Source organism: Larus michahellis, chromosome W (assembly GCF_964199755.1).
Source record: "Larus michahellis chromosome W, bLarMic1.1, whole genome shotgun sequence".
Taxonomy (NCBI): domain Eukaryota; kingdom Metazoa; phylum Chordata; class Aves; order Charadriiformes; family Laridae; genus Larus; species Larus michahellis.
The window spans coordinates 22,064,115-22,091,454 of NC_133929.1; the positions used below are offsets into that span (position 1 = coordinate 22,064,115).

Sequence of the window (27,340 nt, forward strand, 5' to 3'; positions counted from 1 at the left end):
CTGAATGAAGTCATGCCACCACTGAGCGCTGCCGTGCTGGACATGCTAGAACTCCAGTATGAACTGGAGTCCAAGGCAGCCAAGTGGTATGCCACGATTGATATAGCGAATGCATTCTTCTCGATCCCTTTGGCAGCGGAGTGCAGGCCACAGTTTGCTTTCACTTGGAGGGGCATCCAGTACACCTGGAATCGACTGCCCCAGGGGTGGAAACACAGCCCCACCATTTGCCATGGACTGATCCAGACTGCACTGGAACAGGTGAAGCTCCGGAACATCTGCAATACATTGACGACATCCATAAGCTGATTCATCAACTAGAGGTTCAAGGAGTGATCAGCAAGACTTGCTGACCCTTTAACAGTCCCATATGTGTTGCGTGAAAGGGGCAAAGCAGTTTTGGCAGAAAATAAACCCCCTTGCATTCTAACACTCCTCACCGAGGTGGGAGGCTAGGTGCGGCTAGGTTTAAATTCTGAGTGATGCCCAATTCAGCACTATCAGTCCAATTGCATTTAATATCTATTAAACTATTACGATTTGGATACACTAATAGTGGACTGCACCTTCAGTCTAGTCGTGCTCATGAACTAGCACGGCCAATCTCGAGTCTTTGGTCGCATTCAGTGAGAAACCGAAATGACTAGCTACTTAAACAGTGCAGTTTATTTAAGCAACAGATATATAGGTTCTTAGGATTGCCGGTGATAAATACACTGTCTGCAAAGCACGTGCAAATGAAAGTATTGTTACATATACAAAATGCATGACAAAGTTATAAACGATACAGCCTGGCTCTAAATGTAGGAAAGAGAGTCTCTAGAGAAATTTCTAAGTTTCCCGAGGAAGCACTCGGTATCATCTAAGTCTTACCCAAAGGCGTCCCTATGGAGGGGGGAAGAGAGGCTCAGCCCGTCGACTGCTCCCAGACGTCAGTGATGGAATTCTTTATGATGGTGTCTTCCCTGGGTATTCCCCCTCTCTCGGGCTATTTTTATACTATTTGTTATCTTCCAGGTGGAGTTTGAGTGACTTTAGTCATACATACTTTTATCATGATTGGTGTAAAATTCTCTCGCTTCACAATTAAAGGTATAGTTTACAAGAAATTCAGGGCGCAGACTCAAGAAGGAGTGCTCGCACCTTGGAGGCGGGTAGCCTTTGGGATGGAGGTGTGTTTTGGTATTATAATGACATTAGAATGAGCAAAGTTCGCACAAAGGACAGCATTTCATCAAAATTTGACAAAATGTTGTCTCCGAGTATCGAGCGGGCAGCTAATTGGCAGCTTATCTGTTTCATGGTATCATTCCATTCCCGTATCCGCTATACATCATAAGGTAAAGCCGCGGAATAATTGCATCCCATCCTGTACCTCATGTAGCTTCGTAAGCATCCTTGTACAGGGAATCGCAGATGTTGCATTCTTCGCATGCCAGCTGCGGCTATTTTCTACCTCAGAAGCCTCTTGATTTTAGACTTTTCCTTAATGTGTGAACAATGCTGTACTTTTGTATTTTTTAGCCAATTTAGTATTTATTCCACATAATCCACCCCGTGACTACAGTCACTCAAGCTCCACGATACTCAATACTGATAGGAAAGATCACATGTGTTCTTGTGGTGAGGGATATCAAGTGCAAATACATCTCGTGGAGTGATCAAATGAGTTAAACTTTTCATCATAATCCAAAGTCTAACATACAAAACAATTGTCACAGTGAAGCACAATACAATGAGTATTAGTAAAACAACAACAGGATGGAGCATCTTGTTATAAAGTCCTGTAGCTGTCGGCGACCATCCAAAAAGAGTGTCTCCCCGTTCATGTCCTCCGTCTCTCTTGACTCTTTCCAGCACTTGGTGTATTTCTTCAACATCATGATGGACGGTAATCAGAGTTCTCTGTCCACTTTCTTGGGCCTCTTTCAACAGTCGCTTCAAGTCATCATGTTGTAGCAGCTTCTTCACCAGTGAGAGATTCATTCCGATAGCGGTAGGCAACAAATCTCGAATCAATGTATAATTTGATTGTAGCAATTAAAAAGACGTAACAGGAGCTGAATAATTGAAATCACATCCAATAATGTTAGTAAAGTTACAAACACAAAGATTTGAGTGATTACTTATATCAACTACTATGTCATCTATGAATACAAGACTACAGGGAGACCTCATGCAAACGCACCCTTTCCCAATATATACAAGCACAGTTTCTGGGGTTTCATTGGGATGTATCTCAAAGTGACAAACATTCTGGTTGGTGTCAAGACAAATGTCTTGTGCTTTGAGGGTATTACTCTCACAAATGAATCCTTGTTGATCTCGTGAAACGCATGTGTCAACATCAACAGTTTGCCGTGGAAACACAACCCCACCATTTGCCATGGACTTGTCCAGACCGCACTGGAACAGGGTGAAGCTCCAGAACATCTGCAATACATTGATGACATCATCGTATGGGGCAACACAGCAGAAGAAGTTTTTGAGAAAGGGAATAAAATAGTCCAAATCCTTCTGAAAGCTGGTTTTGCCATAAAATGAAGTAAGGTCAAGGGACCTGCGCAGGAGTTCCAGTTTTTAGGAATAAAATGGCAAGATGGACGCCATCAGATCCCAATGGATGTGATCAACAAAAGAGCAGCTATGTCTCCACCAACTAGTAAAAAGGAAACACAAGCTTTCTTAGGCATTGTGGGTTTTTGGAGAATGCATATCACAGATTACAGTCTAATTGTAAGCCCTCTGTATCAAGTAACCCAGAAGAAGAACGATTTTAAATCGGGCCACTGAGGAACATCAGAACAACCAGCAGGTGGATTGGGCTGCTAGGATTGCAGTGGCTCAGGTGGATCTGGACTGGCAACATAGGGGTGAACTCTTCATAGCTCGGTGGGCCCATGACACCTCAGGCCATCAAGGGAGAGATGCGACATATAGATGGGCTCGTGACCGAGGGGTGGACTTGACCATGGACACTATTGCACAGGTCATCCATGAATGTGAGACATGCGCTGCAATCAAACAAGCCAAGCGGTTAAAGCCTCTTTGGTATGGAGGACGATGGCTGAAATATAAATATGGGGCGGCCTGGCAGATTGATTATATCACACTGCCACAAACCCGTCAAGGCAAGTGCCATGTGCTCACAATGGTGGAAGCAACCACCGGATGGCTGGAAACATACCCTGTGCCCCATGCCACTGCCCAGAACACTATTCTGGGCCTTGAAAAACAAGTCCTGTGGTGACATGGCACCCCAGAGAGAATTGAGTCGGACAACGGGACTCATTTCCGAAACAGCCTCATAGACACCTGGGACAAAGAGCATGGCATTGAGAGGGTATATCACATCCCCTATCACGCACCAGCCTCTGGGAAGATAGAACGATACAATGGATTGTTAAAAACTACACTGAGAGCAATGGGTGGTGGGACCTTAAAATATTGGGATGCACATTTAGCAAAGGCTACCTGGCTAGTTAACACCAGGGGATCTACCAATCGAGCTGGCCCTGCCCAATCAAAACTTCCACGTACCGTAGGAGGGGATAAAGTCCCCGTAGTGCACATGAAGAATATGTTAGGGAAGACAGTCTGGATTAGTCCTGCCTCAGGCAAAGGCAAACCCATCCGTGGGATTGCTTTTGCCCAAGGACCTGGGTGCACTTGGTGGGTGATGCGGAAGGATGGGGAGATCTGATGTGTACCTCATGGGGTTCTGGTTTTGGACGAGAATGGCCAATGAATCAAATTGTGTGTTGTTGATTGCTAAGTAACCCTGCCACTGTATGTCCTCATTGCTATAATTGCTATCAGTTGTACTACAGTAAGAATCACCCAAATTAAGAACAGATGGACTTTGATGAAAAACCGAGTAAAGCACAGCGGTGATGGGATCAGAACTGACCTCAGCAGCCGGCGTCCAGAAACTTCCTCAAGATCTACATCTTCAGCCCATGGACTGTGGGCATGAGCTGCACTGGGTACACCAGCCACAAGCTCCGAAAATACAGTATGCAACATTCCAGCACCACACAGCATCTCACCTGCCCTGAGAGACTGTTCTAACAGATGGAGCCCAACGTCATGGATTAAATGAACTCAACGGACATTTTAGAGGGATGGCCCATAGACTAAGGACATTATATCTGTACAAATATATATGTACATATATATATATGACAGGGGAAAGTGGTGGCAATTCATTAGAACCTGTAAGATCTGGGCATGGCATAAATGGTATGGAATAAGGGGTGGATAATGTCCTGGTTCCGGTGGGAATAGGGTTAATTCTCCCCAGGCTCTGTCAGGGACACAGGTATTCCATCCCATGTGAGCCATGCCCACTCTGAGCTGTCAGGGGAGGGGGCAGGAAGTCACCGTTTGGGACGGGCAGGGGCATCCCAGGTACGGTTGGTTCCTTAAATGTGTCTGTATATTCCTCTGTCCATGTTATCGTTGTTGTTTTCTTGTTCCCTTTTGCTGTTCTGTTAAACTGCCTTTGTCTCAACCCATGAGTTTTGCCTTTTTCTTCTGATTCTTCCCTGTGTTGGCGGAAGCTGTGAGGCAGCCTTACGTGCTTCTTTGTTGCCACCTTAGGCCAAACCACGACAGTGGAATGTTCAGTGGATAAGGAATTGTCTGAATGGTCGAATCCAGAGGGTAGTGGTCAACAGCTCAATCTCCAGATGGAGATCAGGGACGAGTGGTGTCCCTCAGGTGTATGTACTGGGACCAGTACTGTTTAATATCTTTTATCAATGACATAGAGGAATCAAGTGCACCCTCAGCAAATTTGCAGATGACACCAAGCTGAATGGTACAGTTGACACACCTGAGAGACAGGATGCCATCCAGAAGGAACCTAGACAGGCTTGAGAAGTGGGCCTGTGTGAACTTCAACGGGTCCTGCACCTGGGTCGGGGCAACCCCTGATATCAATACAGGCTGGGAGATGAAGGGATTGAGAGCAACCCTGCCAAGAAGGACTTGGGGGTACTGGTGGATGAAAAGCTGGACACGAGCTGCCAGTGTGCGCTTGCAGCCCAGAAAACCAACCATATCCTGGGCTGCATCAAAAGAAGCACGGTCAGCGTGGCGAGGGAGGTGATTCTGCCCCTCTGCTCTGCTCTCATGAGACCCCCACCTGGAGGACTCATCCAGCTCTGGAGTCCTCAGCACAGGAAAGACATGAACCTGCTGGAGCAGGGTCCATAGGAGGGTGTCGTGGTTTAGCCTCAGACGGCAACAAAGAACCACGTGCCGCTCGCTCGCGCCTTCCTAATACAGGAAGAATCAGAAGAAAAGGCAAGACTCTTGGGTTGAGACAAAGGCAGTTTAACAGGACAGCAAAGGGAACAGGCAAGCAACAACAACAACACGGATAGGGGAATATACAAACGCGATTACGGAACCGCCGCTCCCCGCCGCTCGCCGGCAGGACCCAGGACGCCCCAGCCCGCTTTTAAGCAGCAACTTCCTGCCCCCTCCCCCGGCAGCTCAGGGTGGGCGTGGCTCACATGGCATGGAATACCAGGAAAAATTAACCCTATCCCCACCGGAACCAGGACATTATCCACCCCTTATTCCATACCATCTATGCCATGCCCAGCAGGTTCCAATGAATTGCCACCACTTTCCCCTGTTATATATATATATATACACACATATAATGCCCTTAGTTTATGGGCCATCCCTCCAAAGTGTCCGTTGAGTTCTTTTAATCCACGGCTTTGGGCTCCATCTGTTAGAACAGTCTCTCAGGGCAGGTGAGATACTGGGTGGTGCTGGTCTGTTGCATGCTGTATTTTTCGGAGCTTGTGACTGGTGCACCTGGTGTGGCTCATGCATGCAGTCCGTGGGCTGAAGATGTAGATCTTGAGGAAACTGCTGGGCGCCAGCTGCTGAGATCAGTTCTTATCCCATCATCCCTGTGCCTTACTTGTAGTACAACTGATAGCAATTATAGCAATGAGGACATACAGTGACAGTGTTACTTAGCAATTAACAGCACACAATCTGATTCATTGGCTATTCTCGCCCAAAATCAGATCCCCATGAGGTACACATCGGACTTCCCCATCCTGCCGCATCACCCACCAAGTGCACCCAGGTCCTTGGGCAAAAGCAATCCCACGGATGGGTTTGCCTTTGCCTGAGGCAGGACTAACCCAGACTGTCTTCCCTAGCATATTCTTCATGTGCACTACGGGGACTTTATCCCCTTCTACAGTACGTGGAAGTTTTGATTGGGCAGGGCCAGCCCGATTGTTAGATCCCCTGGTGTTAACTAGCCAGGTAGCTTTTGCTAGATGAGTATCCCAGTGTTTTAAAGTCCCACCACCCATTGCTCTCAGTGTAGTTTTTAACAGTCCATTGTATCGTTCTATCTTCCCAGAGGCTGGTGCGTGATAGGGGATGTGATACACCCACTCGATACCATGCTCTTTGGCCCAGGTGTCTATGAGGCTGTTTCAGAAATGAGTCCCGTTGTCCGACTCAATTCTCTCTGGGGTACCATGTCGCCACAGGACTTGCTTTTCAAGGCCCAGGATAGTGTTCTGGGCAGTGGCATTGGGGCACAGGGTATGTTTCCAGCCATCCGGTGGTTGCTTCCACCATTGTGAGCACATGGCGCTTGCCTTGACGGGTTTGTGGCAGTGTGATATAATCAATCTGCCAGGCCTCCCCATATTTGTATTTCAGCCATCGTCCTCCATACCAAAGAGGCTTCAAATGCTTGGCTTGTTTGATCGCAGCGCATGTCTCACATTCATGGATGACCTGTGCAATAGTGTCCATGGTCAAGTCCACCCCTCGGTCACGAGCCCATCTATATGTCGCATCTCTCCCTTGATGGCCTGAGGAGTCATGGGCCCACCGAGCTATGAATAGTTCACCCTTATGTTGCCAGTCCAGATCCACCTGAGCCACTTCAATCCTAGCGGCCCGATCCACCTGCTGGTTGTTCTGATGTTCCTCCGTGGCCCGATTCTTCGGTACATGGGCATCTACATGGCGTACTTTCACAACCAGATTCTCTATCCGGGCAGCAATATCTTGCCATAGTTCAGCAGCCCAGATGGGTTTGCCTCTGCGCTGCCAGTTGCCCTGCTTCCACTGCTGTAACCACCCCCACAGAGCATTTGCCACCATCCATGAGTCAGTGTAGAGATAAAGTACTGGCCATTTTTCTCGCTCAGCAATGTCCAAAGCCAGCTGAATGGCTTTCACCTCTGCAAACTGGCTCGATTCACCCTGTCCCTCACTGGCTTCTGCAACCCGTCGTGTAGGACTCCACACAGCAGCCTTCCACTTTCGATGCTTTCCCACAATACGGCAGGACCCATCAGTGAACAGGGCATATTTCTTCTCATTTTCTGGCAGTTTATTATATGGTGGGGCCTCTTCTGCACGCGTCACCTCCTCCTCTGGTGACATTCCGAAATCCTTGCCTTCTGGCCAGTCCATGATCACTTCCAGAATTCCTGGGCGACTGGGGTTTCCCATTCGAGTTCGCTGCGTGATCAGTGCAATCCACTTACTCCATGTAGCATCGGTTGCATGATGTGTGGTGGGGACCCTTTCTTTGAACATCCAACCCAGCACCGGCAGTCGAGGTGCTAAGAGGAGCTGTGCTTCTGTACCAACTACTTCCGAAGCAGCTCGAACCCCTTCATATGCTGCCAATATCTCTTTTTCTGTTGGAGTGTAGCGGGCTTCGGATCCTCTGTATCCACGACTCCAAAACCCTAGGGGTCGACCTCGAGTCTCCCCTGGTGCTTTCTGCCAGAGGCTCCAGGTAGGGCCGTTCTCCTCGGCTGCGGTGTAGAGCACATTTTTAACATCTTGTCCTGCCCGGACTGGCCCCAGGGCCACTGCATGGACTATTTCCTGTTTAATTTGTTCAAAAGCTTGTCATTGCTCAGGACCCCATTTAAAATCATTCTTCTTCCGGGTTACTTGATACAGAGGGCTTACAATCAGACTGTAATCTGGGATATGCATTCTCCAAAAACCCACAATACCTAAGAAAGCCTGTGTTTCCTTTTTACTAGTTGGTGGAGACATAGCTGCTCTTTTGTTGATCACATCCATTGGGATCTGATGGCGTCCATCTTGCCATTTTATTCCTAAAAACTGGATCTCCTGCGCAGGTCCCTTGACCTTACTTCGCTTTATAGCAAAACCAGCGTTCAGAAGGATTTGGACTATTTTACTCCCTTTCTCAAAAACTTCTTCTGCTGTGTTTCCCCATACAATGATGTCATCAATGTACTGCAGATGTTCTGGAGCTTCACCCTGTTCCAGTGCAGTCTGGATCAGTCCATGGCCAATGGTGGGGCTGTGTTTCCACCCCTGGGGCAGTCGATTCCATGTGTATTGGACGCCCCTCCAAGTGAAAGCAAACTGTGGCCTGCACTCTGCTGCCAAAGGGATTGAGAAGAATGCATTCGCTATATCAATCGTGGCATACCACTTGGCTGCCTTGGACTCCAGTTCGTACTGGAGTTCTAGCATGTCCGGCACAGCAGCACTCAGCGGTGGCATGACTTCATTCAGGCCACGATAGTCTACAGTTAGCCTCCACTCTCCATTAGATTTTCGCACTGGCCATATGGGACTGTTAAAGGGTGAGCGAGTCTTGCTGATCACTCCTTGAACCTCTAGTTGACGAATCAGCTCATGGATGGGAATCAGAGAGTCTCGGTTAGTGCGATACTGCCGCCGATGCACCGTTGTGGTAGCAATCGGCACCTGTTGTTCTTTGACCCTCAACAACCCCACAACAGAAGAATCCTCCGAGAGACCAGGCAAGGCAGACAACTGTTTAACTTCCTCCGTCTCCAAGGCAGCTATGCCAAAGGCCCAGCAGTACCCTTTGGGTCCTTAAAATACCCTCTCCTGAGGTAATCTATACCAAGGATGCATGGAGCCTCTGGGCCAGTCACAATGGGATGTTTTTGCCACTCATTCCCAGTTAGGCTCACTTCTGCCTCCAGTACAGTCAACTCTTGGGATCCCCCTGTCACCCCAGAAATACAAATGGGTTCTGCCCCTCTATAGCTTGATGGTATTAAAGTACACTGCGCACCCGTGTCCACTAGAGCCTTATACTCCTGTGGGTCTGATGTGCCAGGCCATCGAATCCACACCGTCCAATAAACCCGGTTGTCCCTTTCCTCCACCTGGCCGGAGGCAGGGCCCCCCTAATCCTGGTCATAGTATCCATTACTCACTTCTTGCAGAAATGACTTGGAAGTTCCTTCAAGAGGATCAGAAGCAAGATCAGGCCTTCTGCTTTGTCTGGGGAACGGCCCACTGGAAACTGGGGCGGCACTTTTCCTGGAGGGATCCCCTTTTGTGGTTGTCCTTCCTTGCAAGTCCTGTACCCGTGTCCGCAGGATCGAAGTAGGTTGTCCATCCCACTTCCTCATGTCCTCTCCGTGGTCCCGCAGGTAGAACCACAGGGTGCCTCGTGGTGTGTACCCTCTGTACTCTCTCTCTTGAGTGGGGAAATGCCTGCTTCTAATAGCTGAGATGCTGGCCCGTGCAGGTGGGGAGTAGGACATATTCTCTTCAAGTTGCTGGACCTTCCTCGACAGTTTCTCCACAGCTGAGACAAGGCGGGAAGAGAGACTTTCTTCATATCGCCGGAGCCGGCCAGCTACCTCATCCACCGTTGGTCCCTCTTCACCTTTCCATTCCATTACTGCCAGGGAGTTGGCATATGACGATGGTGCGCTCCGTACAAACTTCCACCACATGGGCCTTGTGCATCGCACCTCATCAGGGTCTGTGGGTAAGTCTGCATTGTCCAAGTCATAATAAATCATCTCCCGCACGGCTAATTCTCTCAGATACTGGCTACCTCTTTCCATGGTAGTCCACTTGCTTGGCTGACATACAACATCCTCACTGAATGGGTACCTCTCCCTCACGCCTAACAGGAGTCGTTTCCAGAGGCTGAGGGCTTGGGTCTTTTTCCCAATCGCCTTGTCAATGCCGCCTTCCCTAGACAGGGATCCCAGCTGCCTGGCTTCCCTACCCTCTAATTCCAGGCTACTGGCCCCATTATCCCAGCACCGGAGCAGCCAGGTGACAATGTGCTCGCCGGAAAGTTGGCTGAAATCTTTTCGCATATCCCGCAGCTCACTCAAGGATAGGGATCGAGTAATTATCTCTGGTTCTGCCTCTTCCTCCTGCTCTCGTGATGGCCCTGGTTCATCATCATCTCTTACTAAGCGAACTGATTTCTTTGTGTACTTCTTCTTCTGTATGGGGGCAACTGATACTGGCACGGGTTGGTTCCCTGGTTCAGTGGCAGTGGCTGCTATGGGGGTTGGAGTAACTGCAGTGGCTACCACAGGGGTTGCAGTAGCCGCAGTGTCTGTCGCAAGGATTGCAGTAGCCGCAGTGTCCGTCACAGGGGCTGCAGTAGCCGCAGGGGCTGCCGCAGGGGCCGCAGCAGCCGCAGGGGCTGCTGGTCTGGTTTCCATCTCTTCCCCTTGAGGGTGCTGCATAATTCTGAGCAGTGCCTGGTAGATACTGGCCAGGGCCCAGCACAGCGCGGTGAGTTGTGCCTCTCTAGAATAGCCACAGCATTTTCCCTTCAAATATTCTACCACTTTATCAGGGTCCTGTAATTGTTCATGGGTGAAGTCCCAGACCACTGGAGGTGAGTAGTTCTCTAGGTACCTGCCCATGTTCTCCCACATGCCATGCCACCCCTGACTATCCAGCCTCGGAGGAGATCTCCGGGTGGTAGTCTTAAATAGTCACTTAACCCTAAACAAGACCTGGAACGTATTCAGGAGACATAGCACTAGGAACACGCTGGTTTGAGTATCCCAAGGATATTCAAAATTCTCAAAAGCTGTCATACCTGACCCGAAGGAGAAAAGGGAGGCAAAAGGGCTGGGGAAATTATTAATAAATTCTGAGAGACGGTGTCCAATGTACGGACAGGACAGCAACACCACATAAACACCCCAAAATAGCTGTCTGAACAGTGATGTTATCATATCATAAACAGATAATGCACAGGACAGGAGAATGATAATCCTCATCCCTCTTCCAGACATGGTAAACAGCATCGCAGGGAGTACATAAGCCATATAGGATTTTATGTAACACAGCCATGAGAACAAACCAAGCAACATGATGACCAGTGACTATTTACCTAATAAAATAAATGCATACAAAAAAAAAAACCAAAACCGTTTTTTCCACGTTCTAGTTGGATTCTGTCGTTATCTCAACCCTTCGAGCCCCACGTTGGGCGCCAAAAAGGACTGTCGTGGTTTGGCCTCAGACGGCAACAAAGAACCACGTGCCGCTCTCTCGGGCCTTCCCATTACGGAGAAGAATCAGAAGAAAAAAAGCAAAACTCTTGGGTTGAGACAAAGGCAGTTTAACAGGACAGCAAAGGGAACAGGCAAACAACAACAACACGGATAGGGGAATATACAAACGCGATTACGGAACCGCCGCTCCCCACCGCTCGCCGGCCGGACCCGGGACGCCCCAGCCCGCTTTTAAGCAGCAACTTCCTGCCCCCTCCCCCGGCAGCTCAGGGTGGGCGTGGCTCACATGGCATGGAATACCAGGAAAAATTAACCCTATCCCCACCGGAACCAGGACAGAGGGCCACAAAAATGATCAGAGGGATGGAACACCTCTCCTATGAGGAAAGGCTGAGAGAGTTGGGGTTGTTCAGCCTGGAGAAGAGAAGGTTCCAGGGAGACCTCATTACAGCCTCTCAATACTTAAAGGAGGCTCATAAGAAAGATGGGGACAGACTTTTTAGCAAGGTCTGTTGCAATAAGACAAGGGGTAATGGTTTTAAACTAAAGGAGGGCAGATTCAAACTAGATATAAGGAAGAAATTTTTTTCACAATGAGGGTGGTGAAACACTGGAAGAGGTTGCCCAGAGAGATGGTAGATGCCCCATCCCTGGAAACATTCAAGGTCAGGTTGGACGGGGCTCTGAGCAACCTGATCTAGTTGAAGATGTCCCTGCTTACTGCAGGGGGGTGGACTAGATGACCTTTAAAGGTCCCTTCCAACCCAAACTATTCTATGATTCTATGACTGCAAATTTAAAGGCACACAGACACTTGAATAAAGCTTATACACTTCTCAAAAAAAAATACACTTGATTTTTTTTTTTAGTTCCTAAGGCCCAAGTTCAAATGACAACTGATGCTTCTGATTTCTTTTTTGTTCACTTGCTTTTGCATGAGGTACCAGAGTAGAAGAGTAAATGGCTGGGAGGGATGGGACAGGAACATGCACTTGCCATATGCCAAATGTGCTTCCTCATTTATTTCTTTCTTTCACATTATTACATCTTGCATGCAATAGAAATAGGTAAAACTTTTTCAGATGGAAAGTATTTGCACCTTCTTTAGTAAGCAGAATGATCAGACACCAATACTGAGAACTATGCCCTCCTCCAATGCTTTGGGAGATCAAATCCAAACTAAATGTTCAACAGGTCTCATTCGCCTCTCACCTTCTTTTCTCCTCTGTCCCACTACCAAATTTCTAGCAGCCAGTGAATACAGAAGCAGGTGAACATCGAAACATACAGATGTCAGTTTGCCAGCCTTTAACTAGAACAAATATAGGACATTTTTCAAACAGACTACCCTGAGCTATCACATCAATCAACACCAAAAAGGAGCAGATATTTACAACTGCAAAGCAAAGATCTATGTTAAAACTTCAGGACGGGATAGTATAAATAATATTTGAAGGAAGCTATAGTATTAACACAGAACACAGATTTGGTTTGTTGAACTCAGCAATTTCGAAGTCATTAGTTTTGAAAGGCTGAAATCTAGAATTATAAACTTAGGATCTTGATTTAGGTTTTATTTTGAGATAGTACATCTGCTATCCTTGCCATGGGTTTATAACTGCGTGAGGGAGCAAAGCTTCCAAGTTGCTTTTCCAAGCCTCCATGTCAGATATCTCTTTAAGAACTGCCTTGGGTACGTTTTAGCAGCTTACTGCTTTATAACATCAAGAACATTTTCAAAAAACAGACCAAGTTTCACGTACCTTGACACGTACCTTGAGCACCTTTTTGAGTCACATGATTTGAATACAAAGATACAAAGAATCAACACAAAAAGGATTTTGGTCACTATCAAAAGTAGAATCATTAAATTTCACAGGCCTTAGAATCTTAGTATGCAATGCACATAAATTATAATTTAGAAAAACTAATAAGAATACTGTATTTTTAAGTAAGCCACGCTTATTACTATGCTTTCTCACCCCCTTAACATAATCTCCACTGCATAAAGAGGACAGCAAAGCACAGTCTCAAACTTCAAGTAAACAAAATAAGTAGGTAATCTATGTCTCCAATAGAAGAAATCTCCAATTCAGAAGAATCTCCAATTCAGAAATCAAACAATTAAAAATAACCTTAAAAGCTATATTCTCCATTTAACTTCCATCTATAAACCGAGTATTTAGAGAAGATCCTAAATTAAAACTAGCAAGAAAACTCAGAACATTGTATGTAGAGAAATAGAGGGGGAAAAAAAATAGGTTTTTTTAACTCCTTAACCTGATTTCAGGAAGTAGCCTGTAGCAAAATATTATCAAAAAATATTAGAGACTGACTTAGAGAAAACAGAAAGGAGAAGTTCTGACTATATGCCACATGTTCTGGGATGGGAAAAAAGGATACGAAACCTGCCTAACTTCTAAGTTACTCTAACATCAGCTTCAAACCAACCACCTCACCTGTTATGAAGATAAGGACATATTCCAAAAAACAGCAATATGATGTTTGAAAAAAAAAAAAAGTAATGATACAGAAGATTAAGCAAACACCTCTTCTTACACAAGTAAGGAGATACAAAAAACCCAAAGAAATTAAAGGAGAACGTCTATGGTTTATAAATAATGTACAGCTTATCTATTAATTGACAATAAACTGTTATAGGCTTAAAAGTTCTGCAAGATTTAGAAAAAAACCAGGAAACTTTAAGAAAAAGGCATAAAAATAAAAAGGACATTAACAATACTGAGATAGAGAGGGGTAAAAGTCACAGAGCTGTAGGACAAACCAATCTGGAAGTATATTGGAAACCCCAAAATTGGTCACCTTTCCCAGGGCTTGGGAAAGTTTTGCATCTGTTTCTGAAGCATTTGGTGCTAGCAACTATTTGAGATAGGTTACTGGAATACTTGTTTATTCCTGTATGAAATTCCCTATGTTTCTAAAAAAGAACCCCAAAGAAAATAGCAGCAAAATAAATAACAATAAGAAAAGCATCCATCCTCCAAGTTTACTTTTCAACCAACTCCAAATCTCTTCACTCCCCAGGCAGCTGTTATTCCTGTATAGAACATATCCTGGACTAAATGAAAGCTAATCTGAGAGAATGGAAGTAATAACTATAGTCTTAAGAAGAATTACTGTGACACTAGTCTTTTCAGAAAACTTACTCTTCTTAGTATTACAGTGATTTTACCAAGTGTCACTATAATCGAAGATAATTTCTAAAAGTAAGAATAAAATGTAGTTATTTTATATGCTGTTAAATTTTGATTCAAGAGCACTTAAGAAGTATACATAGACAACAGTACTGCTACTACTTTGTCATTCAATTGCTGTTTTATCCTTGATTTGTCCTCTACTGAATGACAAATCTCAGGTTACCAAAATGAACTAGAAGGACAGCTTAATTATCAACCAAAAGACTTAATCAAACTTATAATTCTCAGCATTAAATAACTGCATTGCATGAATACTACTCTCCCTTAAATAAGGGCTTCCACATGAAAGATCTGAAGGGACAGCACTGAATGCTTAAACACATGATGCTAATCAGAATTCTTCATCCTTGCGGAAAAACTTCTGAAAACTGATTCATAAAAACAAGAAAACATACATACACACACACAAGCATGCTGATTTCAGTAAAACTGAAGAGATCTTTCAGTTTCATAATCAAATTTGTGGTCAAAGTCAAATACAAAGACTGATTCCAAACAACAAGGGTACTTACCTAGGACATCTGAGAAAGGACTTTGAACCTAGTTTCCTACGTCCCAGGTTAACACTCCCAACCAAGGGACAAATTGCCATATCAAGACAGACAGATGTCTCTCATTTTCAAAAAAAAATTTTGGAGCACCACAAATTCATGGGATGGCAAAACCATTACCTGATCAGTTCTGACAGACCCCAGGATCCCTGGGGGCTGTCAGTCAAAGCAAAGAAATTCAGGCTTCGCCATGCAACTGTAGTAAAAAGCCATACAATACAGATTACCAGGAGCCCTCAGAGTAAAGAAACTCTTCCATTTCTTCACATTTCTTCAGAAACCCCAAACACTGGGTCATTGATTTGAAAGAATGACAAAATGCACCAGCTACTGTTAGTATTACCAGAAATTCCATGCAACAAAGGCTTCTCTGAGTTATATCGTCTAATCTTGTCCTGCGTTTTTACAACCAGACACTCCTGTTCACAAACAGTGCTACTTTTCTAAGCTTCCAAAATATCTAATGCAGTATCTACTATGCATGTGTAGAACCGAACATCACATGTCAATGTCTAACTCTCCACATTAATCTGTCCCAGACTGAGAAGACCCTAGATCAGCACTGAAGCAGGCTCTCTAAATTCCTTCAGGGAGACATGACCCATGCAGGATAATGGGCAAAAACATCATTAAACCAGTTTTACATATTCTCCAGTCTTATAGCTGTCAGGCTATGCATAGTTAGTTCTGATTTTCATGCACCCAGTTCACATCATAAGCTGGAACCAAGGATGCCCCCATTCCCTTCTTTCTGAACAGTTATATTAAGTAGACCTAACAGTATGATAATATTGGCACATTGGAAGCTTAATTTTATTGGCTTAAATTTACAATTTAGCCTGCAGCTTTTCCACACAAACACGTTTCTTGTGGAAAACAGCTGCATATGCAGCGTGGCATGATGCTTTTAAAAGCAGACACCTACCATGTTCCTACCACACGTAGCTGCAATCTTGGTCCTGCTACGGTCACAGTATGCTATTTGCTCCTGCAGGGAAGCAATTACAAGAGAATATTGTCTTTTTTAAAATGCTGTTTACAAGCTTTTGTGATTTTTGAGGAAGGTGTGACTCAAATACATCCCGAGGCTCCAGAACCGGCTGCTGACACAAATAAACCCCACGCTTGTTTGTTGTTGGAAGTCGAGCCCGGGGGGGGGAGGGGGGCTGACTCATCAGTTCTGAACACGTAGGGTTGGAATCCGGGCGAGAGCCTTTAACCCGTGGCAGCCGAACTGGCCTCCTCGACGGTGGCAGCTCTCGCGGACACCCCGCCTAGCCCACACCTGCAGGTGGTAACGGAGTTGGGCAGCTCAGGCACCCCCACTGTAGCGGAGCCGCAGCCGCCTAAGTGGGCCGCGCTCCTCACCCTCCCGGTGGCGGGCGGTGCTAGGCCGCGGTGGCGCCACGGTTGCTATGGCGACGGGCGGTGCGAGGCCGTGAGGAGGCGCTGTGAGCCGCTCTGGGTCGCGACCATCGTGGCGGTGCGTGTGGGGGTGAAACTGAAAGTGGAGGGCTTGGGCTGCGGCGAAGCGGGACCGAGTCGCTGGCTTCTTCCCCTGAGTGCCTGAGCCACCCCGGCCCGAGCATGTCAGATAGTTTCGCCCGAGCTCCAGGTGCTAGCCGGGGTCGAGGAGGCACCGCTTCCCTCAGCGTCCCGGGCGTATTGGAGAGCGGCAGCGGTTTCCACGGCTCAGGCTCGGCCAAGCAGCAGCACAAAACGGGCAGCCTCTTCCCACAGCAAGAACCGTTGCGGCCTCCAAAGACGGCGCCGCTGGGCCCCGGAAACGCAGGTACTGGCCGCCATGCAGCGGCTCCCCCCTCCCGCACTTCCGGAGGCCTCGGGTGCCGAAGGTGTCGGGGAGCGGCCCCCTAGAGCCCGTTACGCTCCTCTCCTTTGCGCGCACCGCCCTGCTCCTGCTTCGCTTGCTGCTCTGACACCAACCCCCATCCCCTTCATCATCCCGCTGAGAGCGGAGCCCTGGGCCTCACTCACTCGCCCACCCACTTCCCTCCGGTCTGGCCACGGGGACGCGTCCTTTCTCCTACCACCCGTATCTAGCCTGAGGGCCAGTGCTCTGCACAGCCCGGGCGCCTGCTTGGCTCTTCTCGGCACCGCATGGAGATGAGCCGCATAGGGGGCCTTATAACTGCACTTTTCCTTAGATGAATGGTCCTGTTTCTGGGCTATGGACCTGTGCCTAAGCAAAGGTGTGATGTTGCATTGCAGCCTGCTTGCAACACCTCTCTCTCCCTCCCTCTCTTTCTGTGCCCACACGTCTGTATGCGTGTGTTTTATCCGTTTGTTAATCTGACCACAGATGGTCTCAGTTTTCCCCTTATTGAAGAACTCTTTAACTCTGGTCTAAAGGTTTGCCAAAAAATAAACCCAACCCAACGTTAACATAAAGCATTGTTTGTTGGTTAGCTTTTTTAGGTAGATATCGGGTTCTGTTTTCAATAAATTTAGGAGCTAATCTATAAAGATAGATTTGGAAAATGTGCTTTAAAAAACACCGTTTCATCGGAGTTTTTTGCAAATGGTGTACAAGAACAAAGATGGTTAAGTGTTTTTCAGGATTATGTTAAAAATTAGTGATGTCTTCCACTTATTGACCTCCAGAGTATTGCCTTTGCATCTGAAATCTATGAAAAACCCACAAAACCAGCAGGCGTATCATAAGAAGATTTACTAGTTTCTCAGGTTATCTCTTTTAGAAAGCATGTTTTCATGTGGGAGGAGAGGGTTCTCTTCCTCTTTTTTTTTTTTTTTTGTCTTGTCACCTTCACATGAATATTGTGTTCACTTTCTGTCATGTAGAAAGGCATCTAGAGTTTGATAAAGTGAAAACTTTATCTGTATTTAAGAAAAAAGAATAAAACCAATATATTTGAAAGTATATTTATAGCATAAGTAAAAGTATATTTAAAGTCTAAAAAGCGATGTACTCTGTGTGAATGCATGCTAATTTAGCGATTTCTAAGAAAAACTGTTAACAAAAACTTTTCAGAACACTTGGAACAGGCAAGAATTCCATCTGGATCACAAGACAAAGTTTCAGTTCCTGATACTGGACCGGAAATGTCTGAATCTCAGGTGGCTGTGGCTCCTGTGGTAATGTCAAAGTTGTCTGTTAAAGCACCTGAGTTTTATCCATCAGGATACAACCAGAACTTCAATCAGAACTTCGCAGTGAGTGTTTATATATTCTCTTCTTAGTATATGCTAATTTACTTATATTCAAATTAGCGATGATTTCTTGAGATCTTGTGTATCAGATAATTCGAATGACGCATTTGCCAAAGAGATTCCAAAAATTTGAATGATAACCTCCAGACACAGTCAGACTATTAAGTGATAATGACTGAATATTATGGTGTACGTGAGAACCTTTAGTGTGGGATATTTTGCTAAAGCTTGCTGCAGATAACCAAATTCCTTGTTGATTACCCCAAGCATTGATTATACCCAACATCACAGTAAGCTCTCTTCTTGGTGACTGCCTCTTGTAGTTACATCTGCACTGCATTTTAAGCAAAAGCTTACCTGCACTTTTATTCAGATTTCACAGGTTTTTGAAGCAAGTGTGGGAGAAACTTTGAACTTAAGCTTTTCTAAACACAGGATTTACCTTTCCTAAATTTACCGTGCCATGGGTATGATTGACCATGACTGCCTAACTTTATGTACCATCATGTGTCTTTTAATTCCTTCAGTGATGTTGTATCACCAAAGGGCAAAAAAGTAGGGTTGGGCTCATTCCTAGCAGTTAACTGTCGTGGTTTGGCCTCAGATGGCAACAAAGAAGCACGTACCCCTCTCTCAGGCTTCCCCAATATGGAGAAGAATCGGAAGAAAAAAGGCAAAACTCGTAGGTTGAGACAAAGGCAATTTAACAGAACAGCAAAGGGAACAAGAAAACAACAACAATAACATGGACAGAGGAATATACAGACATGATTACGGAACCCCTGCTCACCGATTAGACCCGGGATGCCCCTGCCCGTCCCAAACGGTGACTTCCTGCCCCCTCCCCTGACAGCTCAGAGTGGGCATGGCTCACATGGGATGGAATACCTGTGTCCCTGACAGAGCCTGGGGAAAATTAACCTTATCCCTGCTGGTACCAAGACATCATCCACCCCTTATTCCATACCATTTATGCCATGCCCAGATCCTACAGGTTCTAATGAATTGCCACCACTTTCTCCTGTCTTATATAATATATATATATTTGTACAGATATAATGTCCTTAGTCTATGGGCCATCCCTCTAAAATGTCCGTTGAGTTCATTTAATCCATGACGTTGGGCTCCATCTGTTAGAACAGTCTCTCAGGGCAGGTGAGATGCTGTGTGGTGCTGGAATGTTGCATACTGTATTTTCGGAGCTTGTGACTGGTGTACCCAGTGCAGCTCATGCCCACAGTCCATGGGCTGAAGATGTAGATCTTGAGGAAGTTTCTGGACGCCGGCTGCTGAGGTCAGTTCTGATCCCATCACCGCTGTGCTTTACTCGGTTTTTCATCAAAGTCCATCTGTTCTTAATTTGGGTGATTCTTACTGTAGTACAACTGATAGCAATTATAGCAATGAGGACATACAGTGGCAGGGTTACTTAGCAATCAACAACACACAATTTGATTCATTGGCCATTCTCGTCCAAAACCAGAACCCCATGAGGTACACATCAGATCTCCCCATCCTTCCGCATCACCCACCAAGTGCACCCAGGTCCTTGGGCAAAAGCAATCCCACGGATGGGTTTGCCTTTCCCTGAGGCAGGACTAATCCAGACTGTCTTCCCTAACATATTCTTCATGTGCACTACGGGGACTTTATCCCCTCCTACGGTACGTGGAAGTTTTGATTGGGCAGGGCCAGCTCGATTGGTAGATCCCCTGGTGTTAACTAGCCAGGTAGCCTTTGCTAAATGTGCATCCCAATATTTTAAGGTCCCACCACCCATTGCTCTCAGTGTAGTCTTTAACAATCTATTGTATCGTTCTATCTTCCCAGAGGCTGGTGCGTGATAGGGGATGTGATATACCCACTCAATGCCATGCTCTTTGGCCCAGGTGTCTATGAGGCTGTTTCGGAAATGAGTCCCGTTGTCCGACTCAGTTCTCTCTGGGGTGCCATGTCACCACAGGACTTGTTTTTCAAGGCCCAGAATAGTGTTCTGGGCAGTGGCATGGGGCACAGGGTATGTTTCCAGCCATCCAGTGGTTGCTTCCACCATTGTGAGCACATAGCGCTTGCCTTGACGGGTTTGTGGCAGTGTGATATAATCAATCTGCCAGGCCTCCCCATATTTATATTTCAGCCATCGTCCTCCATACCAAAGAGGCTTTAACCGCTTGGCTTGTTTGATTGCAGCGCATGTCTCACATTCATGGATGACCTGTGCAATAGTGTCCATGGTCAAGTCCACCCCTCAGTCACGAGCCCATCTATATGTCGCATCTCTCCCTTGATGGCCTGAGGTGTCATGGGCCCACCGAGCTATGAAGAGTTCACCCCTATGTTGCCAGTCCAGATCCACCTGAGCCACTGCAATCCTAGCAGCCCAATCCACCTGCTGGTTGTTCTGATGTTCCTCCGTGGCCCTATTCTTCGGTACATGGGCATCTACGTGACTTTCACAACCAGATTCTCTATCCGAGCAGCAATATCTTGCCATAGTTCAGCAGCCCAGATGGGTTTGCCTCTGCGCTGCCAGTTGCCCTGCTTCCACTGCTGTAACCACCCCCACAGAGCATTTGCCACCATCCATGAGTCAGTGTAGAGATAAAGTACTGGCCACTTTTCTCCCTCGGCAATGTCCAAAGCCAGCTGAATGGCTTTCACCTCTGCAAACTGGCTCGATTCACCCTGTCCTTCATTGGCTTCTGCAACTTGTCGTGTAGGACTCCACACAGCAGCCTTCCACTTTCGATGCTTTCCCACAATCCGGCAGGACCCATCAGTGAACAGGGCATGTTTCTTCTCATTTTCTGGCAGTTTATTATATGGTGGGGCCTCTTCTGCATGTGTCACCTCCTCCTCTGGTGACTTTCTGAAATCCGTGCCTTCTGGCCAGTCCATGATCACTTCCAGAATTCCTGGCTGACTGGGGCTTCCCATTCGAGTTCGCTGTGTGATCAGTGCAATCCGCTTACTCCATGTAGCATCGGTTGCATGATGTGTGGTGGGGACCCTTTCTTTGAACATCCAACCCAGCACCGGCAGTCGAGGTGCTAAGAGGAGCTGTGCTTCTGTACCAACTACTTCCGAAGCTGTCATATGCAATGTCATACCCCTTCATATGCTGCCAATATCTCTTTTTCTGTTGGAGTGTAGCGGGCTTCGGATCCTCTGTATCCACGACTCCAAAACCCTAGGGGTCGACCTCGAGTCTCCCCTGGTGCTTTCTGCCAGAGGCTCCAGGTAGGGCCGTTCTCCCCGGCTGCGGTGTAGAGCACATTTTTAACATCTTGTCCTGCCCGGACTGGCCCCAGGGCCACTGCATGGACTATTTCCTGTTTGATTTGTTCAAAGGCTTGTCGTTGCTCAGGACCCCATTTAAAGTCATTCTTCTTCCGGGTTACTTGATACAGAGGGCTTACAATCAGACTGTAATCTGGGATATGCATCCTCCAAAAACCCACAATGCCCAAGAAAGCTTGTGTTTCCTTTTTACTAGTTGGTGGAGACATAGCTGCTATTTTGTTGATCACATCCATTGGAATCTGATGGCATCCATCTTGCCATTTTATTCCTAAAAACTGGATCTCCTGCGCAGGTCCCTTGACCTTACTTCGCTTTATAGCAAAACCAGCGTTCAGAAGGATTTGGACTATTTTACTCCCTTTCTCAAAAACTTCTTCTGCTGTGTTTCCCCATACAATGATGTCATCAATGTACTGCAGATGTTCTGGAGCTTCACCCTGTTCCAGTGCAGTCTGGATCAGTCCATGGCCAATGGTGGGGCTGTGTTTCCACCCCTGGGACAGTCGATTCCAGGTGTACTGGGCGCCCCTCCAAGTGAAAGCAAACTGTGGCCTGCACTCTGCTGCCAAAGGGATTGAGAAGAATGCATTCGCTATATCAATCGTGGCATACCACTTGGCTGCCTGGGACTCCAGTTCATACTGGAGTTCTAGCATGTCCGGCACAGCAGCGCTCAGCAGTGGCATGACTTCATTCAGGCCACGATAGTCTACAGTTAGCCTCCACCCTCCATTAGATTTTTGCACTGGCCGTATGGGACTGTTAAAGGGCGAGTGAGTCTTGCTGATCACTCCTTGGGTCTCCAGCCAACGAATCAGCTTATGGATGGGAATCAGAGAGTCTTGGTTAGTGTGATATTGCTGCCAATGCACCGTTGTGGTAGCAATCGGCACCTGCTGTTCTTCGACCCTCAACAACCCCACAACAGAAGAGTCCTCTGAGAGACCAGGCAAGGCAGACAACTGTTTAACTTCCTCCGTCTCCAAGGCAGCTATGCCAAAGGCCCACCGGTACCCTTTTGGGTCCTTAAAATACCCTCTCCTGAGGTAATCTATACCAAGGATGCATGGAGCCTCTGGGCCAGTCACAATGGGATGTTTTTGCCACTCATTCCCAGTTAGGCTCACTTCTGCCTCCAGTACAGTCAACTCTTGGGATCCCCCTGTGACCCCAGAAATACAAATGGGTTCTGCCCCTCTATAGCTTGATGGTATTAGGGTGCACTGTGCACCCGTGTCCACTAGAGCCTTATACTCCTGTGGGTCTGATGTGCCAGGCCATCGAATCCACACCGTCCAATAAACCCGGTTGTCCCTTTCCTCCACCTGGCCGGAGGCAGGGCCCCTCTAATCCTGGTCATAGTATCCGTTACTCACTTCTTGCAGAAATGACTTGGAAGTTCCTTCAAGAGGATCAGAAGCAAGATCAGGCCTTCTGCTCTGTCTGGGGAACTGCCCGCTGGAAACTGGGGCGGCACTTTTCCTGGAGGGATCCCCTTTAGTAGTTGTCCTTCCTTGCAAGTCCTGTACCCGTGTCCGCAGGATCCAAGTAGGTTGTCCATCCCACTTCCTCATGTCCTCTCCGTGGTCCCGCAGGTAGAACCACAGGGTGCCTCGTGGTGTGTACCCTCTGTACTCTCTCTCTTGAGTGGGGAAATGCCTGCTCCTAATAGCTGAGATGCTGGCCCATAAAGGTGGGGAGTAGGACATATTCTCTTCAAGTTGCTGGACCTTCCGCGACAGTTTCTCCACAGCTGAGACAAGGGGGGAAGAGAGACTTTGTATCGCCGGAGCCAGCCAGCCACCTCATCCACCGTTGGTCCCTCTTCACCTTTCCATTCCATTACTGCCAGTGAGTTGGCATCTGACGATGGTGCGCTCTGTACAAACTTCCACCACGGGGGCCTTGTGCATTGGACCTCATCGGGGTCTGTGGGTAAGTCTGCATTGTCCAAGTCATAATAAATCATCTCCCGCACAGCTAATTCCCTCAGGTACTGGATACTTCTTTCCATGGTAGTCCACTTGCTTGGCTGACATACAACATCCTCACTGAAGGGGTACCTTTCCCTCATGCCTGACAGGAGTCGTTTCCAGAGGCTGAGGGCTTGTGTCGTTTTCCCAATTGCCTTGTCAATGCCCCCTTCCCTAGACAGGGATCCCAGCTGCCTGGCTTCCCTACCCTCCAATTCCAGGCTACTGGCCCCATTATCCCAGCACCGGAGCAGCCAGGTGACAATGTGCTCACCTGAAAGTCGGCTGAAATCTTTTTGCATATCCCACAGCTCACTCAAGGATAGGGATCGGGTGATTATCTCTGGTTCTGCCTCTTCCTCCTGCTCTTGTGATGACCCTGGTTCATCATCATCCCTTACTAAGCAAACTGATTTCTTCGTGTACTACTCCTTCTGTATGGGGGCAACTGATACTGGCACGGGTTGGTTCCCTGGTTCAGCTGCAGTGCCTGTCGCAGGGGTTGCAGTAGCTGCAGTGTCTGTCGGTCTGGTCTCCATCTCTTTCCCCTGAGGGTGCTGCGTAACTCTGAGCAGTGCCTGGTAGATACTGGCCAGGGCCCAGCACAGTGCGGTGAGTTGTGCCTCTCTAGAATAGCCACAGCATTTTCCCTTCAGATATTCTACCACTTTATCAGGGTCCTGTAATTGTTCAGGGGTGAAGTCCCAGACCATGGGAGGTGAGAAGTTCTCTGGGTACCTGCCCATGTTCTCCCACAGGCCATGCCACCCCTGACTATCGAGGCTCGGGGCAGATCTCTGGGTGGTAGTCTTAAATAGTCGCTTAACCCTAAACAAGACCTGGAACACATTCAGGAGTCTCAACAATAGGACCAGGCTGGTTTGAGCATCCCAAGGATATTAAAAATTCTCAAAAGCTGTCATACCTGACCCGAAGGAGAAAAGGGAGGCAAAAGAGCTGGGGAAATTGTCCCCCCCGTTTCCCCCATAGACTGGGTGTAATTATTACTAAATTCTGAGAGACAGTGCCCAAGATATGGGCAGGACAGCAATACCACATAAACGCCCCAAAGTAACTGTCTAACAAGTGATGTTATCATATCATAGGCCGATATCGCACAGGACAGCAAAATGATAATCCTGATCCCTCTGCCAGAGGTGATAAACATCATTGCGGGGAGTACATAAGCCATATAGGAATTTACATAACACAGCCACGAGAACAAACCAAGCAACATGGTGACCAGCGACTGTTTACCTAATACAATAAATGCACACAACAAATTTGTTTTTACAAGCTCTAGTTGGTTTTTGTCATTATCTCAACCCTTGTTGCCCCACGTTGGGCGCCAAAAAGGACTGTCGTGGTTTGGCCTCAGACGGCAACAAAGAACCACGTGCCGCTCTCTCGGGCCTTCCCATTACGGAGAAGAATCAGAAGAAAAAAAGCAAAACTCTTGGGTTGAGACAAAGGCAATTTAATAGAACAGCAAAGGGAACAAGAAAACAACAACATTAACATGGATAGAGGAATATACAAACACGAATACGGAACTGCCTCTCACCAATTGGACCCGGGATGCCCCTGCCTGCTCCAAGCGGTGACTTCCTGGCCCCTCCCCTGGCAGCTCAGAGTGGGCATGGCTCACATGGGATGGAATACCTGTGTTCCTACTGGAGCCTGGGGAGAATTAACCTATCCCCGCTGGAACCAGGACATACCTACCCACATACCTAATATGAAATATATTTGCACCCAGGCTAAGGGTAATCTCAAATCAATATTGTAGATTCATCACATAATAAAAGTTGGTACTTTTTATTTTCTGCTCCCCTTGTTTTCCATATTATTGCTACAGTAATTCTACTCCAGGGAAGATCTATTGTGAATTCTCAGAATATCCTTTTATTATGCAAGCAGCCAAACTCTGGTACTATATATAAATAGGTGGGAACTAATACTTTTACAAATACAATTAAGTGATAATAAATAATTGTACTGAAACAAATAGATTTTTAATAACTTACAGAAAAATACTTGATTTGAATGCTAAACATGGTGATTTGGTGTTTTGAATTTTTTTCCTGACCAGTAAAATAGATGTTATCTGGATTTTGCCAGCTTACTGAATAAAATCACTGTCTTGGATAATACAAGCCCATAGCCAATATACAACTGTTGACGAATGCCAATATGAACATGCTTCAGTGAATGGATAATGTAAGGGAAAAATACTACTTTGCCCCAGTACATGTTACATGTTTTCTATAAATAAAGAAAAAATGCCATTTGGAATGGCATGTATGTGCATACATATAATTACAAAGTTTTGAGGCCAGCATTGTTGCTTTTCAGATGTTTTGCAAAAGCATACAAGCATGTGGGAGTTCATTTGCTATGATGTAGGAATATGCTATGAATATAAGGACTCATCTGTTAATCAAAATAACTGTTAAAATGCTAGCAAAGCCTAGAATATTTATTTTGCAGTATGCTGCAGGGACTCTAATCAGAGTATCTAATCATAGAACAGTTATGTTTCAGACTTGTTAGTCCTTTGCTATTAGAAAGTTTGGGTGTTTTGGTTTTTGTTTTGTTTTTTTTTCTTTAATGACTTAATTAATTCCATAAACTGGGTCCACCTGCAATAAAAATAAGGAATTTAGCACACTTTACACAGATGTCATGGTTTAACCCCAGCTGGCAACTAGGACCACGCAGCTGTTCATTCCCCCCACCTTCCTGGAGAAGAGGGAGAAAAAGGAGGGAAAAAACCCCGTGGGTTGAGATAAAGACAGTTTAATAGAACAGTATTGGAAGAGAAAATAATAATAATAATAATGGTAAAAGAATATACAAAATAAAGTGATGCAATCTAGTTGCTCTCACCATCTGATGATCGATTGCCTAGCCTGTCCTGAGCCATGATTGCAGATTCCTTCCCTCCCCCCGGCCAACCCCCATTTATATACTGAGCATGACGTCTATGGTATGGAATATTCCTTTGGCCAGCTCCCTCTCAGCTTCTATGGGAAGCTGAAGAAGTCCTTGATTTAAAATAGGCTTTACTTAGCAACAACTAAAACAGTATGTGTTATCAACATTATTCTCATACTAAATCCAAAACACAGCAGCTACTAGGAAAAAAATTAACTCTATCCCAGCTGAAATCAGGATAATAGATTTTCAACATGAGTTTTAAAATTTGAATCAAAACAAAGTTTGGAGGAACTTCTGTTTTTCTTAGATTTAATACTTCTTAGCTTTAATTTATAACATTCCCTAGAATTTTTAGATCTGAAAACTCACATTGTTTATGCTATTTATTAAGCATTTATTGTTTTAGAAATAACGTGTTGATTCCTTGTTGGATTGTACATTACTGTAATTACTAGGTGTGTCCATATAACACTTGATTATTAGATCTCCAGTTAGTTTTAATACTCACAATTATCAGTTACCTGTGAAGATACTTTAAGGGGTACAGCATCCAAAGCATACTAGAATTTTCAGAACAACTTTACCAGGACGTTGGGGAGGAAAGACTGGAATAAATCTAATTAGTTTTTAAAGTATCAACTGTTACTAATTTAGCAATATACAACATATCACAGAATCAGAGAATGGTAGGGGTTGGAAGGGACCTCTGGAAATCATCTAGTCCAACCCCCCTGCCAGAGCAGGTTGCACAGGAACACGTCCAGGCAGGTTTTGAATGTCTCCAGAGTTGGAGACTCCACCACCTCTCTGGGCAGCCTGTTCCAGTGCTCTGCCACCCTCAAAGGAAAGAAGTTCCT

General features: G+C 46.2%; 1 protein-coding gene across 1 annotated transcript in view; it reads left to right on the forward strand.

Moving 5' to 3' along the window:
• Nucleotides 1–16,260: 16,260 nt before the first annotated feature.
• The window catches only part of LOC141735549 (polyadenylate-binding protein-interacting protein 1-like), a 38,271-nt gene continuing 27,191 nt past the window's right edge, over nucleotides 16,261–27,340 (forward strand). The window contains exons 1-2 of the mRNA XM_074568525.1: nucleotides 16,261–16,870; nucleotides 18,089–18,270. Coding sequence (XP_074424626.1) covers nucleotides 16,666–16,870; nucleotides 18,089–18,270 — 387 coding nt within the window. The 5' untranslated portion in view covers nucleotides 16,261–16,665. The remainder of the gene's footprint in view (nucleotides 16,871–18,088; nucleotides 18,271–27,340) is intronic.